Source organism: Trypanosoma cruzi, genomic scaffold, assembly GCF_000209065.1.
Source record: "Trypanosoma cruzi strain CL Brener 1047053516725 genomic scaffold, whole genome shotgun sequence".
Taxonomy (NCBI): Eukaryota; Euglenozoa; class Kinetoplastea; order Trypanosomatida; family Trypanosomatidae; genus Trypanosoma; species Trypanosoma cruzi.
In genome coordinates, this window is record NW_001849575.1 from 330,388 (window position 1) to 342,969 (window position 12,582).

At 54.0% G+C, this 12,582-nt stretch overlaps 5 protein-coding genes and 3 pseudogenes across 5 annotated transcripts, besides 5 other annotated features; all 8 read left to right on the forward strand.

The window, feature by feature from the left end:
- Positions 1-1,138: part of a sequence feature (areas not merged during assembly with more than two copies in the genome that could not be assigned to a particular haplotype) that runs on past the window's edge.
- On the forward strand, positions 313-1,521 carry Tc00.1047053504239.350 (mucin-associated surface protein (MASP), putative; the record flags this gene model as incomplete). Its single annotated transcript, XM_814929.1, has 1 exon — positions 313-1,521. The coding sequence occupies one exon, from the start codon at positions 313-315 to the stop codon at positions 1,519-1,521; it is 1,209 nt and encodes a 402-aa protein (XP_820022.1).
- Positions 1,139-2,106: a sequence feature (heterozygous, Esmeraldo-like haplotype).
- Positions 2,107-12,582: a sequence feature (areas not merged during assembly with more than two copies in the genome that could not be assigned to a particular haplotype).
- Positions 2,228-2,995, forward strand: Tc00.1047053504239.365 (annotated as a pseudogene).
- On the forward strand, positions 3,086-3,889 carry Tc00.1047053504239.380 (uncharacterized protein; the record flags this gene model as incomplete). Its single annotated transcript, XM_814930.1, has 1 exon — positions 3,086-3,889. The coding sequence occupies one exon, from the start codon at positions 3,086-3,088 to the stop codon at positions 3,887-3,889; it is 804 nt and encodes a 267-aa protein (XP_820023.1).
- On the forward strand, positions 4,272-5,627 carry Tc00.1047053504239.390 (annotated as a pseudogene).
- Positions 6,535-7,152, forward strand: Tc00.1047053504239.401 (annotated as a pseudogene).
- On the forward strand, positions 8,041-8,643 carry Tc00.1047053504239.410 (mucin TcMUCII, putative; the record flags this gene model as incomplete). The annotated part of the gene is made up of 1 exon (XM_814931.1): positions 8,041-8,643. One exon carries the CDS (start codon positions 8,041-8,043, stop codon positions 8,641-8,643), a length of 603 nt encoding a protein of 200 aa, XP_820024.1.
- Positions 8,459-8,531: a microsatellite.
- Positions 8,920-9,015: a microsatellite.
- Positions 9,217-10,065, forward strand: Tc00.1047053504239.420 (mucin-associated surface protein (MASP), putative; the record flags this gene model as incomplete). The annotated part of the gene is made up of 1 exon (XM_814932.1): positions 9,217-10,065. One exon carries the CDS (start codon positions 9,217-9,219, stop codon positions 10,063-10,065), a length of 849 nt encoding a protein of 282 aa, XP_820025.1.
- On the forward strand, positions 11,452-12,582 carry Tc00.1047053504239.434 (trans-sialidase, putative; the record flags this gene model as incomplete). Its single annotated transcript, XM_814934.1, has 1 exon — positions 11,452-12,582. A coding segment is annotated over one exon (1,131 nt), but the record flags the coding sequence as incomplete, so codon positions are not given.

A 12,582-nucleotide genomic window follows, 5' to 3' on the forward strand; every position in this document is an offset into this window, starting at 1 on the left:
GTTTGCGTGTGGATGCATGCAAACTGGCGCCATACTGTGCAGCCCCTTTTATTAAAGTTTTTTGTTTCTTTTTTACTTGTGTTTTTAATTGTTTTGTTTTTCTTTTTCTCTTGCTGATTAATTACTGAAGGACTGTGCATTTGCCTTTTTTTGTCCTCCCACTGATTCCAACTGCCTCCTGGTGTGTTGCTGCTGCCATTTGTCACTGTGCGGTTGCTGTGGCGTGGCTGTGTGACTTGTTTCTTTTTGCTTTTGCTCTGCGTTGACGGGGTGTTAGTTTGTGCTGAAGGCTGCACGCAAGTGACAGGAGTGATGGCGATGATGATGACTGGCCGTGTGCTGCTGGTGTGTGCCCTCTGCGTGCTGTGGTGCGGTGCAGTTTTTGGGCGTGCGATGAACGATTACTGCAGTGAGGGTGGTGGGAACGGTTTAATGCACAAAAGTAATGGAGGAAATGGCGGCGTGTCTCTAAAGGCGGACTGCGGGTTGTTATCCACTCGAATGGCATTAATAAATGCGGTTGAAGCTGCGGATGAGGGAGGATTGAGCGGTGATGCCGGTTCATCTCAGAAGTCGAAGGAATCATTGCAGGATAAGACATTGAGCGATGATACGGAGGGCGATGCAGCGCTTGTCTCAGGAGGTGTTGTCGCAGATCCACCACCACCACCAGCAGCGGCACCACTGCAGAACCCCGGAGGAAGAAATACAGGAGAGGAGGGAAAACAAGAAGAGTTGGGTACAAAAGGAAATGAAGCAGATGATAAGAGTCGAAGTGAACCTGGTCCTCAAAAACCAAAAACTGAACAATCCACTTCATCAGCATCTGGCGGCCCTGGCACTCAGAGTGACGTGGAACTCGCTTTGGAGGATACTTCCGAGAGTAATGAATCCTCCAATGACGCACCGAAACAAGAAGATGCAGGTGAAACGGAATTAACAAAACTATCAGACGAAGAACCAGAAAAAGGCAAAAGTAATATGGCACTCACGGAGACAAATGACAGTCAAGCGAAACAGAAAGAAATACAACTACCAACACCAACAACACTACCAACAACACGAGTGGATGAACATTCCAGCCCTGGAGATACCGTGACTAAGCAACAGCTACAAAAACCCCAAAGTGAAATGGAACCAAACAACAATTCACAAACAAAGAGCGTTGTTACAATCACAGCCGATCAGCACAATGAACCATCTGCCGACCATGCAGGATCAAGGCCACCATCACCCACGGCAAACGGTGATGCCGCCAATCATGAAGCCGACAAGACCACTGAGGACGGCATCCCGAACAATGATCCAGCAGCTGATGGTGCAGTGACACGAGAAGAAAAACAAAATGAAAATAAAGAAGTCAATCCGAAGGAAACACCAGCCGAATCCACCGTAATAAAAACCACAACGGCGACGACTGGCGACAGTGACGGCAGCACCGCGGTCTCCCACACCACCTCCCCTCTTCTGCTTCTTCTTTTTTTTGCGTGTGCGGCTGCTGCTGCGGTGGTGACCGCGTGAGAGTGAGGGAGAGAGAGCCGTGCACCGCCCGCACACACACTCGTCCTTCTCTCTCTTTGTGTGTTTCCCCTTGCATGGACTCTCGCCCTCACTCCACGATGCACACACGATAATGTGCCCATTGTATATATGCATGCACACCCATGCATGCCCGTTGGTGCTCTCTTTTGCACGACACGCACCGCTGCCGTCCTGCCTGGCTGCATGGGCGGAGCACCGTAACTGTTTCTGTTTTGTTTTTATTGCATTGAGTGGGCGACCTCTCTCTCTCTCTCTCCCTGTGTGTGTGTGTTTTGCTTTACGGGAGCAATGAGAGTGTGTGCGCTGGTCATCCCACGCTTTGGCTTTTTTTTTTTTTTTTACTTGTGTTTTGGTTGAGAGCACCCATTCCAGTTTTTTTGAATTGGTGGGTTGCTTTGACTGCGATCACTTTAATCCTCCCTTGTTATTCCCATATTGTTTTTCTTGTTGCTGAGGAAGGTGTCAGACTCTCGTAACCTTGCCAAGCCACTCAGTGTTTCTTTCCGCGTGTGCCATGAGCCATTTTATCCACGTTGCCCGCGGCCAGCAGCGCTGTTTCTTCTGCTTGTGACGATGTTTGTGATGTGATTTGCCAGTTGGTGCTTTTGTTTCACCTTGACGTATCCTTTTTCTTTTGACGCTACGATACGTCCGACGGCGTGTGGTTGATTCTCCTGACGGTGAGGGACATGCCTCTCAGAGCGCAGGATGCGTCGCGGGTGGACAGCGGCTTTGGGAAGGACCGACGAGTGGCAGTCCGCATCAATTTGTCAACAAGGGACTTGGATGACAGCAGGAGGGCACTGCGGCTTCTTTTGGCGTTGCGCAGTAAATTCTTTGGACGGCGCGTTTGACTGTGAGGCTAGTGTTCTATCCTCTGCGCACGTTAACATCCTTGCCGAGGAGACTGTTTCTGCTGCTGTGTAACTGCATGCGGATCGTCTGCTCGTCCAGCCACTGGAGGGTCCGTTGATTGTGTCCCCATTTGCCACGGGCAGCGTTTGCAGTTGGTTCACGGTGACTGATGGGCATCGTTCCACTGGTGTTGCCGATTCTGTCATGGTGCAGTGTGTGGCTGCGGCGCCGGGTGGTGTGTGGGCACTGCGGTGCGTCACGCTGGAGGATGGCCGTCCAGTCGCTGGCGCCATGCACTTTGCTCGGCCGTTTTATTTCACGGATGCATCGCCACCCGCATCGGCACGCACCTGTTGGTCCATGCTGTCGGGTTCAACTGCCCGCACATGGCCAGCCGCAGCATGGTGAGGCATGTTGCCGGTGTGCGTGGCAGGGCTCTGTTGGTGGTGGTGGACTCAGCGAATGCCGCGATGGCTGCGAGGGAGCACCAATATTGCGGCGACACTGATGGCATGGAACTGCAGGATGACGATGATGACGGGAGGACGCTGGAGTCGCACTGGTCGCAGCGCCAAGCGAGGAATGAGTGGATAGCACCGATTGTGTGTGAGCTGCTGCAGAGGAAGTGCTCCGCACTGAACATGAGTGAATATTCCCACATGCTCTGCGCATTGGGCGTTTCTGCCAGATGCTGCGCGTTGGATCGTTATTCCAGTGGTTGGTGTGCAGACGGAGTATCCATGAAATGTCAACAAAACGCCCGATGGACAGTTGTCCCATCACTGATCCCGTACTGGATGTGAGGGATATTGAGGGTGTTATTTGGAGAGGAGAATATTTGTCTGCGATGCCTGGGGATGAGCCCTCTTCGTGGTGTCTGGACACGCTTCCCAACAACACGACGGATGCGAGGAATCTGGAGGAGACACATCTCAGTGCTGCCTTGCATGCGGCATTGAGGTGCCTCGGCATGCAGGTGCATCTGGAAGTGACTGAAGAGGGTAACGTCCGTTGTGTCCCATGCACGGACGGGGCGACGATTGCGTGGGCCACTCGACCCTACGATGGGGGAAACGTTATTTGCCGTGACCACGCGCAGGTGTGCACGATATCTGCCAACAGCGGTAGCCTACTTCCAGTGGTTCCGTGGGACGGCGAGGAGAGAGGGTGTGGAGCAGGACGGTTTCACCGGCATCTACTGAACAAGGATTACCAGGGGCATCTGTCCCCGTTGCGGAGAGCATTGAGACCGGCCGTGGAAAACCACCGAAGGATGTCGACTTTGCTGCTCCTCAGAAGCATCCGTTGCCAGAGGAGAAGTGGATCCAGCCAGGATGCCCCGAAATACCGCAAGAAGCTTCTCTCGGTGGCAGGGATCGAAGCAGCGAGACGGACGGCAGGCAGGACACGTCTCCGACTCCCGGTGATGACACTGTTGCTGCTGCTTGTCCCTGTCCGCTGCTTCTGCTTGCCTCTGCTGCCGCCGTGGTAACACTCCATCGAGTTGAGGTGTGGTCGGCGTTGCGCTGCGAGGCGACTGCGCTTCCTCCTGCGTGGCCTGCACTCAGCATTGTACGTCCAATAGGAAAATATTCATTTCAATGGGTCCCTTTCTCCATATGCATGTGCTGTGTCCGCCCCGTTTTTGTGTTTGAAATTGGTGGTATTTACGATGCACACAGCTCTTCTTGTGTTGGTTGCCGATGTTGGGGGCACCAGATGGTCGTATGGCATTGCTTGTGTGTTTGTTAGATTTTCTGAGACGCAAATACACACACCGGTGCGAGTGAAATGTGCGCACACAAGACACACACGCATATCCAATCACATTTTCTGTGTGACTTGTACTTGACATATTATGCGTGGCGTGTTGGTGCGGTCAAGGCTGAAGGAAGCGGGCAGCCGCGTGAGCCCAGCAATGGCGTTCGTGGTTGTGTGCGGGATTATATATTCCATCAGATGCTTGACGCCGTTCATGGATAGTTTAAAGTTTTTTTCTGCGATGCCCATGCTGCGTCTGTGCTGAGCTGCTCACTGCGTCCCCATGGTCTCATGGAGCACGGCGTGACGCTACTCGAGGACCCCATGACGCCGCAGCAGCCGATTATGAGTAGCCCTGCGCTCTACTTTTTTTCCGTGGAGGATGCGTCTGTGAGCCGCGTGGTTGAGGATTGGATGGCAAAGGTTCCTTACAGGGATGTACACGTCTTTGCGCTGGGATGAACCCCGCATTGCCGCCTTCAGCAACTCGCGCGGGCTCAGATAGCGCCGAGGGCGATGCGTTTCAAGGAAATGGTGTTAGACTTTGCTGCCCCTGAGGTGCTGGTGTTCCACCTCAGCATGCAGAATGGGTTCCCTCAGCTGCTGTCGCCGCTGTCGCCCCCGAATTGAGAGTCCGTTGTGGATGTTGCGGCGTCACGTCTTGTGGCGGCTTTTCACGCCATGAACAACGGTGTGCCTGTCATTCGCTACCAAAAGAGAGGCAGCATCTGCCATGGGCTTGCCGGGACCTTTTTTGAGGGGCTCGCCAGGCATTGCCACGACGAACAGGATTTCACTTAGGGGCGCCGACAGTTGCGGCAACCCGGTTCGGATCATCGTTGATTGGGGCTGTGTCACGGTGACGCCGCTGATGCACCAACGCACATGTCAGTGTCTGCTTGATGACCTGATGCCGCTGGGGAAGAAGGTGTATGAGCAGACCTGTAGTAATCGTCTGGGGCGGACTCGAAGCGGCAGTAATTGATGGGGAAGATGTGTACTGGTGCTCCTACCGTCATTGTTTCCTTGCGCAGTGCGTGGAGGAGCCTTCGGTGGAGCTGAAAAAACTCCACGCGTATCACCCGGGATTGGCGCAGGGCGTGGAGCCGAAGGCCAATCTTGCGGAGTTGGGCAGTGCGGTGCGGGCTCCGCCGGAGTTTTGGGAGAGGCAAGCCAGACTGTCGCTGCACACCGATTTTTGCGCGAGGCTTGTGGCACAGTACCGGGAGAAGCGGCTGGCGGAGGTGTGGGAGGTGGAACAAGACATCGCCGTTGGGCTCAAACCCTTCAGGAAAAACCTGGATGGCGTGCAGCAACTGACGAGGGATGCCGCGATGCCCCGGCCAGTGCGTCTGCGTCTTCTCCTGTTGCATGCGACTGCGAGCAGCACCGACGAGTTGACGGAGGTCAAGAGGCAGCAGCTGATCCGAGACGGTAGACTGACGCCCGACGCCCATTTGCTTGCGAACCTTGAGCATGTGACGAGGAGGGCCGGGAGCGTGCAACGATACAGCACGGCGTCGGCGCAGAGCGAACGGAGCACGAGTGCCTCTGCGAGCAACGCCGCGACGGACGAGGATCCGTTTCTGAAGCATGCCTGTATGCTTGTGGAGACGGCGGACAGGAATAGGACGCTGCGGGTTGGGCTGTCGTTGGCATCGATGGAGGGCGATCATGTGATGAGGACAAATGGCGCGAGTGGTGGCCAAAACAGCGGAGAAGCAGGGAATAACGCCGGGCCATTTCAAGGGTGTGGTGGCAAAGGGGAGAATCATCCTGTTCTGGGTGGCGGTGGCGGTGTTGGGACGATTGCCCTCACAACTCCTCAGCGCATTGTGCTGCTTGTTTTGGGTGGTGTGGCCTGCAGCGAGAGGCGCTCGGTCCATGAGATATCCAAAGGGTATAGCCGTGAGGTGTTCATTGGGAAACCTCGATGCTGCGTCCTGAGGTGTGTTTTTGCAGGGACTTGGCACCCCACGGCAGTGGGACTCACGGGCGAGGCACGCACAGGAATGCATCGAGGGCCAAAGAGTGGGAAATACACAAACACACACGATTGCGGGTGTCCATGGGGATTGTGTGCGCTTCTTCCCGCATTCAGTTCCCCTCCAAGAAGCGTTTTATACGATACGTGTGTGTGTGTTTCAACGGCCGCGCTGCTCGCCTTTTGCTTTTGTTTTCTTGCGTGTGCGGTTGCAAGTCATTTCCATGCAACTAAGAAGGCGGATAAAAAAGGAAGGACATTTGTGGAGCATGCACCCACGGCTTCAGTGTTCATCCACTGATGCTGACCTTTCTTGCCAGGGCATTTGTGCACGCTTTTCCCTCCATGATCACTTTTTTTTTGCACAGGAGGCAACGGGTGGGCATTCGTGAGTGCTGCGGCGGGCTGTTGTTGCCCTCGCCGGGACGCGCTTAACGGCGTCAGCTCCATGACTTTGTGCACAAAAGGAATGGGAATTTCTTTGGATTCTCACCGCAGGCGCATGCCGTGGACGGCCGAAAAGGAGTGTGTGCCCGGTGTTGTTCATAGCTCCAAGGAAAAGATGGTGTTGGATGGTGCACGACGAGTGGATGTGGAATGTGTTGACCGTGCATCGCAGGTGGATCTGCTGGAGGCGTTGCCGGCGACTGTGAACAAATGCTAGTACAATACGTTTAGAGGAAAGAACATTATTGAATTGGTCTCTCAGGTGGAACCAAATGTACTCAGGCAATGGGTTTACTGCGAGGATTTGCAGGAGGGGACGCACGACGAGAACGCCACCAGCACCGCCATTCATTTCCTTTGCCACGGCAGCAACGCAGTCCGCGCCAATACGCCTTGCGGATTTTCCAAGGTGAAATGCACTGTTCCGTTTGGCGCCACTGTTTCCCCATCCCCGAGCTTCGGTGCAGACTCCCTCGTCGATGCATGTTCCTATCGCTTGCGGGCACACACCCATTGATGATGCGGCCGACACCCCAGCCCATTGCTGGTGCTTCTGGCATGACTGCTGCACCGCCCCCAGCAGCTGGTGCAGTGGGACTGGGGACGAGAACACGGCAGACCAAGCTCAGTCAGATGGTGCTGGAAGCCCTGTCAGCGTCTCGCCTACCCCAGCGACCCACCCACACCACCGGCGAGCACAGAAATCGACGGGACAGGGAAGGCATTGACGGAGTGTCAAGGCACCAGTTGTCTTTCCACATCACTCTCAGTCAAACAACCGGAAGAATTAACAACAACATCAGTCACCAACAATGAAAAAGTAACAACGACCACCGCCGACAGCGACAGCAGCACCGAGGTGTCCCACACCACCATCCCCTGTTTTGCTTCTTATTGTCACTTATGCGTGCGCGGCTGCAGTGGTGGTGCCCAGGCCTGCATGTAGTTGTGTGCGCTGAATGTGAAGTAAGGCCAAAAGGCAACTGAATTGTTCTTGTGATGAATATTGGCTGCACTTCCCGTGGACCAACAATCCACGTGGTGTGCGGGGATCATTCCTTTTTTTATTTTTACTTTGCTTTTGTGTTGCTTTGTGCGCTGCACCTCCTCTTGTGTGTGTGCGTACACTCCGTGAGGGGTGCCGACACGACGGACCGCTCTCGCCGTATGTGCGTGCGGTGGAGCCTTGTGTGCCGCTCCTGTTTGCTTCTCCCTCTTCCATCTGTGTGTTGGTGTTGCGGCAGGGCTGTGTGTGTGTGTGTGCCTGTTGCCGTGGATTGGAGTGTGTGTCGTGCGTGGTGTGCGGCGTACGGTGCATGCCTGACTGCTGCCCTCTCCTCATGTGGTGTGCCCTCTGTGTGTGTGTCTGCCGCACCTCTCGTTTCCCCTGTTGCTCTCCATGTCCCTCACTGTGCAGATCAGCTCCACACCACTGAACGACCACACTCACGATGATGATGTGCCGTCTGCTGTGCGCCCTGTTGGTGCTCGCCCTGTGCTGCTGCCCGTCCGTGTGCACCTCAGAGTCTCCGGAGAATGTTGATGATTCGAGGAAGACGACGAACAGGACAACACAGCTACCAACCACTGACGAGCCGGGTGACGCTGATGGAAGCGTCAGTAGTCGTTCTTCTAATTCAGAGTCAGGACCACGGGTGGAAGGTGAGTCAGGGTCGCCAGGCACGGGGGCCACTGCGGGAAAATCAGAAAATAATGCGCCAGTTACACCAGGCTCTACCGGTCCGGAAAAGCAATCAAATGAAGTTTCCAGTGCAGTACAGACAAAGGGTACGAACGGTGTGACACAGCCACCAAGTCCCACGGATCCTTCTTCAGACAAAGCAGATCAGGGGGCCGAAGATGCTGCCGCGACGACCACGACGACTACAACAAAGGCACCACGTACTACGACGACTACAGAGACGCCAACCACGACGACCACCCGCGCATCGTCACGTCTGCGCGAAATCGACGGCAGCCGCAGCAGCTCTGCGTGGGTGTGTGCCCCGCTGCTGCTCGCCGTATCCGCGCTGGCGTACACCACTCTGAGCTGAAGAGGTGTGTGTGCGTGCTTTGCGTGCCAGCACTCAGCCACGGGGATTTGTGCGCGTGTTGTTGTCCGATGTAAATAAATAAGAGAAAATGATGATTGTGTTTTGCTTCATTTGCTTTCGCTGCTCTGCTGTGTGCTCCGCGTTGTGCCGCACATCCGTCACGTTGAACGCATCCCAGACGCAATATATGCATGGCACGCATACAACTGTTTGCGTGTGGATGCATGTTTGCATGTGGATGCTTGCACACTGGAGCCATTCTGTGCAGCTCCTTGTTTTGTGTGTGTTTTTAATTGCTTTTACTTTATTGCTGTTTGTTTACCTGTTTTTTTTTTTTTAGTTGCTTCGTGTGTTTTTTTTTGTTTACTTGCTGCGGGGCGTTGTGTGTGTTTTTTGCCTTCCCACTGATTCCAACTGCCTCATGGTATGTTGCTGCTTCTGGGCTGCTTCCATTTGTTGCTTTGCTGCTGATGCTGGTGTTTTTTACTGTGCCGTGTATTTCTCCTTTCCCTTTCACTCTGCGTTGACGGGGCGTTAGTTTGTGCTGAAGGCTACACGCAAGTGACAGGAGTGATGGCGATGATGATGTCTGGCCGTGTGCTGCTGGTGTGTGCCCTCTGCGTGCTGTGGTGCGGTGCCGGCGGAGGCGGATGCACTGAGGGTCAGCTACCTGATGTCGGCCCACTTGTTAATTCTGAGAGTGGTGGTGTTATTACCGGCAATCCCACTGGTCATACGGTGCCTGATGGAGCGGGAAAACATTCCGCAGAGCAAACACAGCTGAACAACGTTGAGGGTTCCACATCAAGGGAAGTGTCATTGGAAGCTCCTTTGCAGCCTGTATCAACAACACAGCAGACACCATCCAGCTCCGAGCCTACGGATTCACTGACAAATTCACAATCATCGGGCGGAAAGCGGCAAGATGTACAACACGAAGATCCACCAGGAAGGCCGGGGACTTCACTCAATCAGGAGGAAAATAAGGATGTATCAAATGGAAATCAACAGAGTATTGATCCACCATCTCCTTCAGGTAACGACGATGTTGTCAGCAGTAATAGTGGGGAACGCACAGAAGATACTCCGGGGAGTACTGAAACTTTTGATGCCGCACCGTCAGAAGAGGGGCAGGAACGTGAAAATGTCACTCCTTTCTTGGAACAACCTCGGGAAACTTCCACAGCCGCACCCGCCGTTACCACTCAAACAAGTTCCACTACACCGACTGACGTTGGTGAGAGCAGCACCGTCAAAATGAGTGAGGCATCACCCCAATCAACAGGAACCGCCAACACAAATGATACGACGACAAAGATTGGCGACAGTGACGGCAGCACCGCGGCCTTCCACACCACCTCCCCTCTTTTGCTTCTTATTGTTGTTGCGTGTGCGGCTGCTGCTGCGGTGGTGGCCGCGTGAGAGTGAGGGAGAGAGAGCCGTGCACCGCCCGCACACACACTCGTCTTTCTCTCTCACTTTCTGTGTGTGTCCCCTTGCATGGACTCTCGCCCTCACCTCATCCCACGAAGCACACACATAATGTGCCCATTGTATATATGCATGCACACCCATGCAGGCCCGTTGGTGCTCTCTTTTGCACGACACGCACCGCTGCCGTCCTGCCTGGCTGCATGGGCGGAGCACCGTAACTGTTTCTGTTTTGTTTTTATTGCATTGAGTGGGCGACCTCTCTCTCTCTCTCTCTCCCTGTGTGTGTGTTTTGCTTTACGGGAGCAATGAGAGTGTGTGCGCTGGTCGTCCCACGCTTCGGCTTTGTTTGTTTCTTTCATTGTTTTACTTGTGTTGTGGTTGAGTGCACTCATTCCGCGGGCTGCGTGTGTGTGTAATGATATAAGTAAAATTGCGTCTGTGCTATCCACTTCCCACTCTGTCATTGCTTTTCTTTGGACTCTTTTGTGCCGCACAGCTGCTTTGCAAGTATAGGCGCTGACAAAAACACAAGTCCACACAGACATGCTATGCCGTACACATGCACAAGGTCTGGCTGCGGCGGCCCTCGCGAGGAGGGAGATCGGGAGAATGCGGTATGTCTTTTCGACGTGTTGCAGGTGTGATGTTGGCGGCGTGCAACCGGTGAGTGGTGTTGAGGGTGCCTTGGGCGAGTGCGGATTGCTTCCCGCCATCTGCTGCACGTGCCGAAGTGTCTCTTTTGCTTTGAATTTGCCGACGGGGATTCTTCGCCTGTGCGGGTTGATGTGCGGCTATGGCGGTTGAGGAGCTGGTGCGGGGAGCGGCAACAGTAAAAGGACTGGCGGCAGCGCTTTATTGCTGCAAAGGGCGGTTTTGCTGCTTTGCATCCCGCCTGTTGTTGCTTTGTGTGTGGGTGTCGCTCTGTGTGTGCTGACGCGTGAATAACGAAGCACCTGCTTTTTCTGCTGCTGCTGGTGGTGGCAGTCGCTGTGTGTTCCCGGTGCACTGTTCTTCCTTCTCGTTCCGTGTGTCTGTGTGCGTGAGTTGTTGTTGTTGGGAGTGACTGCGGCGGGATGATGGTGCCACTCACTGTGGATGGCGATTGTTACTGTTGTACTTTTTGTATTGGTATTTTTTCCCTCTATATTTTTCTTTCTCAATTACACATGAAGAAAGAAAGCAAGCGCTAAACGCTACTGTGAAATTCGAAGGCACTGAAAGGACCAACAGCACACACACCGCCCACACACACATATTTATATGCTCTCACGTGTTGCTGCAGTGAAGGCACCCCGCACACACAACCGTCGCCGCGTGACCGGATCCAGCGGAAGGAGGAGGGAAGGAAGAGAGAGTGAGCCGCAGAGGCCCAACATGTCGCGGCGTGTGTTTACTTCCGCGGTGCTGCTCCTATTTGTCGTGATGATGTGCTGCGGCAGTGGTGAGGCTGCGCAAGCTGCTGGACCATCGTCAGGTCAGGAATCTTCACCGAGTCCATCTTTTGCTTGGAGAGATAAGGAAGAAGGAGAAACAGTGGATTCGCTCCATGTTCCAGTTCTTGTTGAGATGGATGGTGGCGTGTTTGCCGTTGCCGAGGCGCAGTTGAAGGAGGGAGGAAGCAATTTTACTGGGATTGCCTCGGAGCTCCTGGAGTGGACCGATAAAGAATCAAGAGAATTGGATACAACTAAACTGAAGACACAAGTACTGGAGGAATGTCCTGCCGGAAATAAGGGTTGTGCCTCCCAAACAGGAGATCAGAAGGCTTCCCAAAGCCGGACAAAAGTGCGTGTCAGCCGGCCAACAACAGTTGTGAATGGGAGTGATATTTACATTTTCGCTGGAACCTACAGTTTTGAAGTTACTGATAGGGCAGCTGGTAACACAGCTGCAGCAGCTAAATGGGGACTTTTGGTGGCTGTGGGAAACGTCAGTAATGATGGGAGCAGCGGTAAAAAAAAAATTTATTGGAACGATGCTTCCGTTATCCCGTGGACTGATTCTGAAAAACAACACAAATCCTTGACACGGCTGATTGGCAGCGGTGGATCGGGTGTTCAGATGAAGGACGGTACGATTGTGTTTCCCGTGGAAGGCACGAAGAATAATGGGAAGACCGTTTCGCTGATCATATACCCCTCAGACACTGCGAGTGGGAAGCTGTCGAAGGGGATGTCTGCCGATGGCTGCAGTGATCCCTCCGTCGTGGAGCGGAAGGACGGAAAACTCATGATGATGACTGCGTGTGATGATGGCCGCCGCAGGGTGTACGAGTCCGGTGACAAGGGGGATTCGTGGACGGAGGCCCTCGGGACACTCTCGCGCGTGTGGGGCAACAACCAAAAGCGACATGAGAAGGGCGTTGGAAGCGGGTTCATCACAGCGAGTCTTGACAGTGTCGATGATAAGAGGAATGTGATTCTCGTTACTCTGCCGGTACATTCCGAGAATGGAGAAAAAGGCGTACTCCATCTTTGGCTGACGGACAATACGCACATTGTTGAT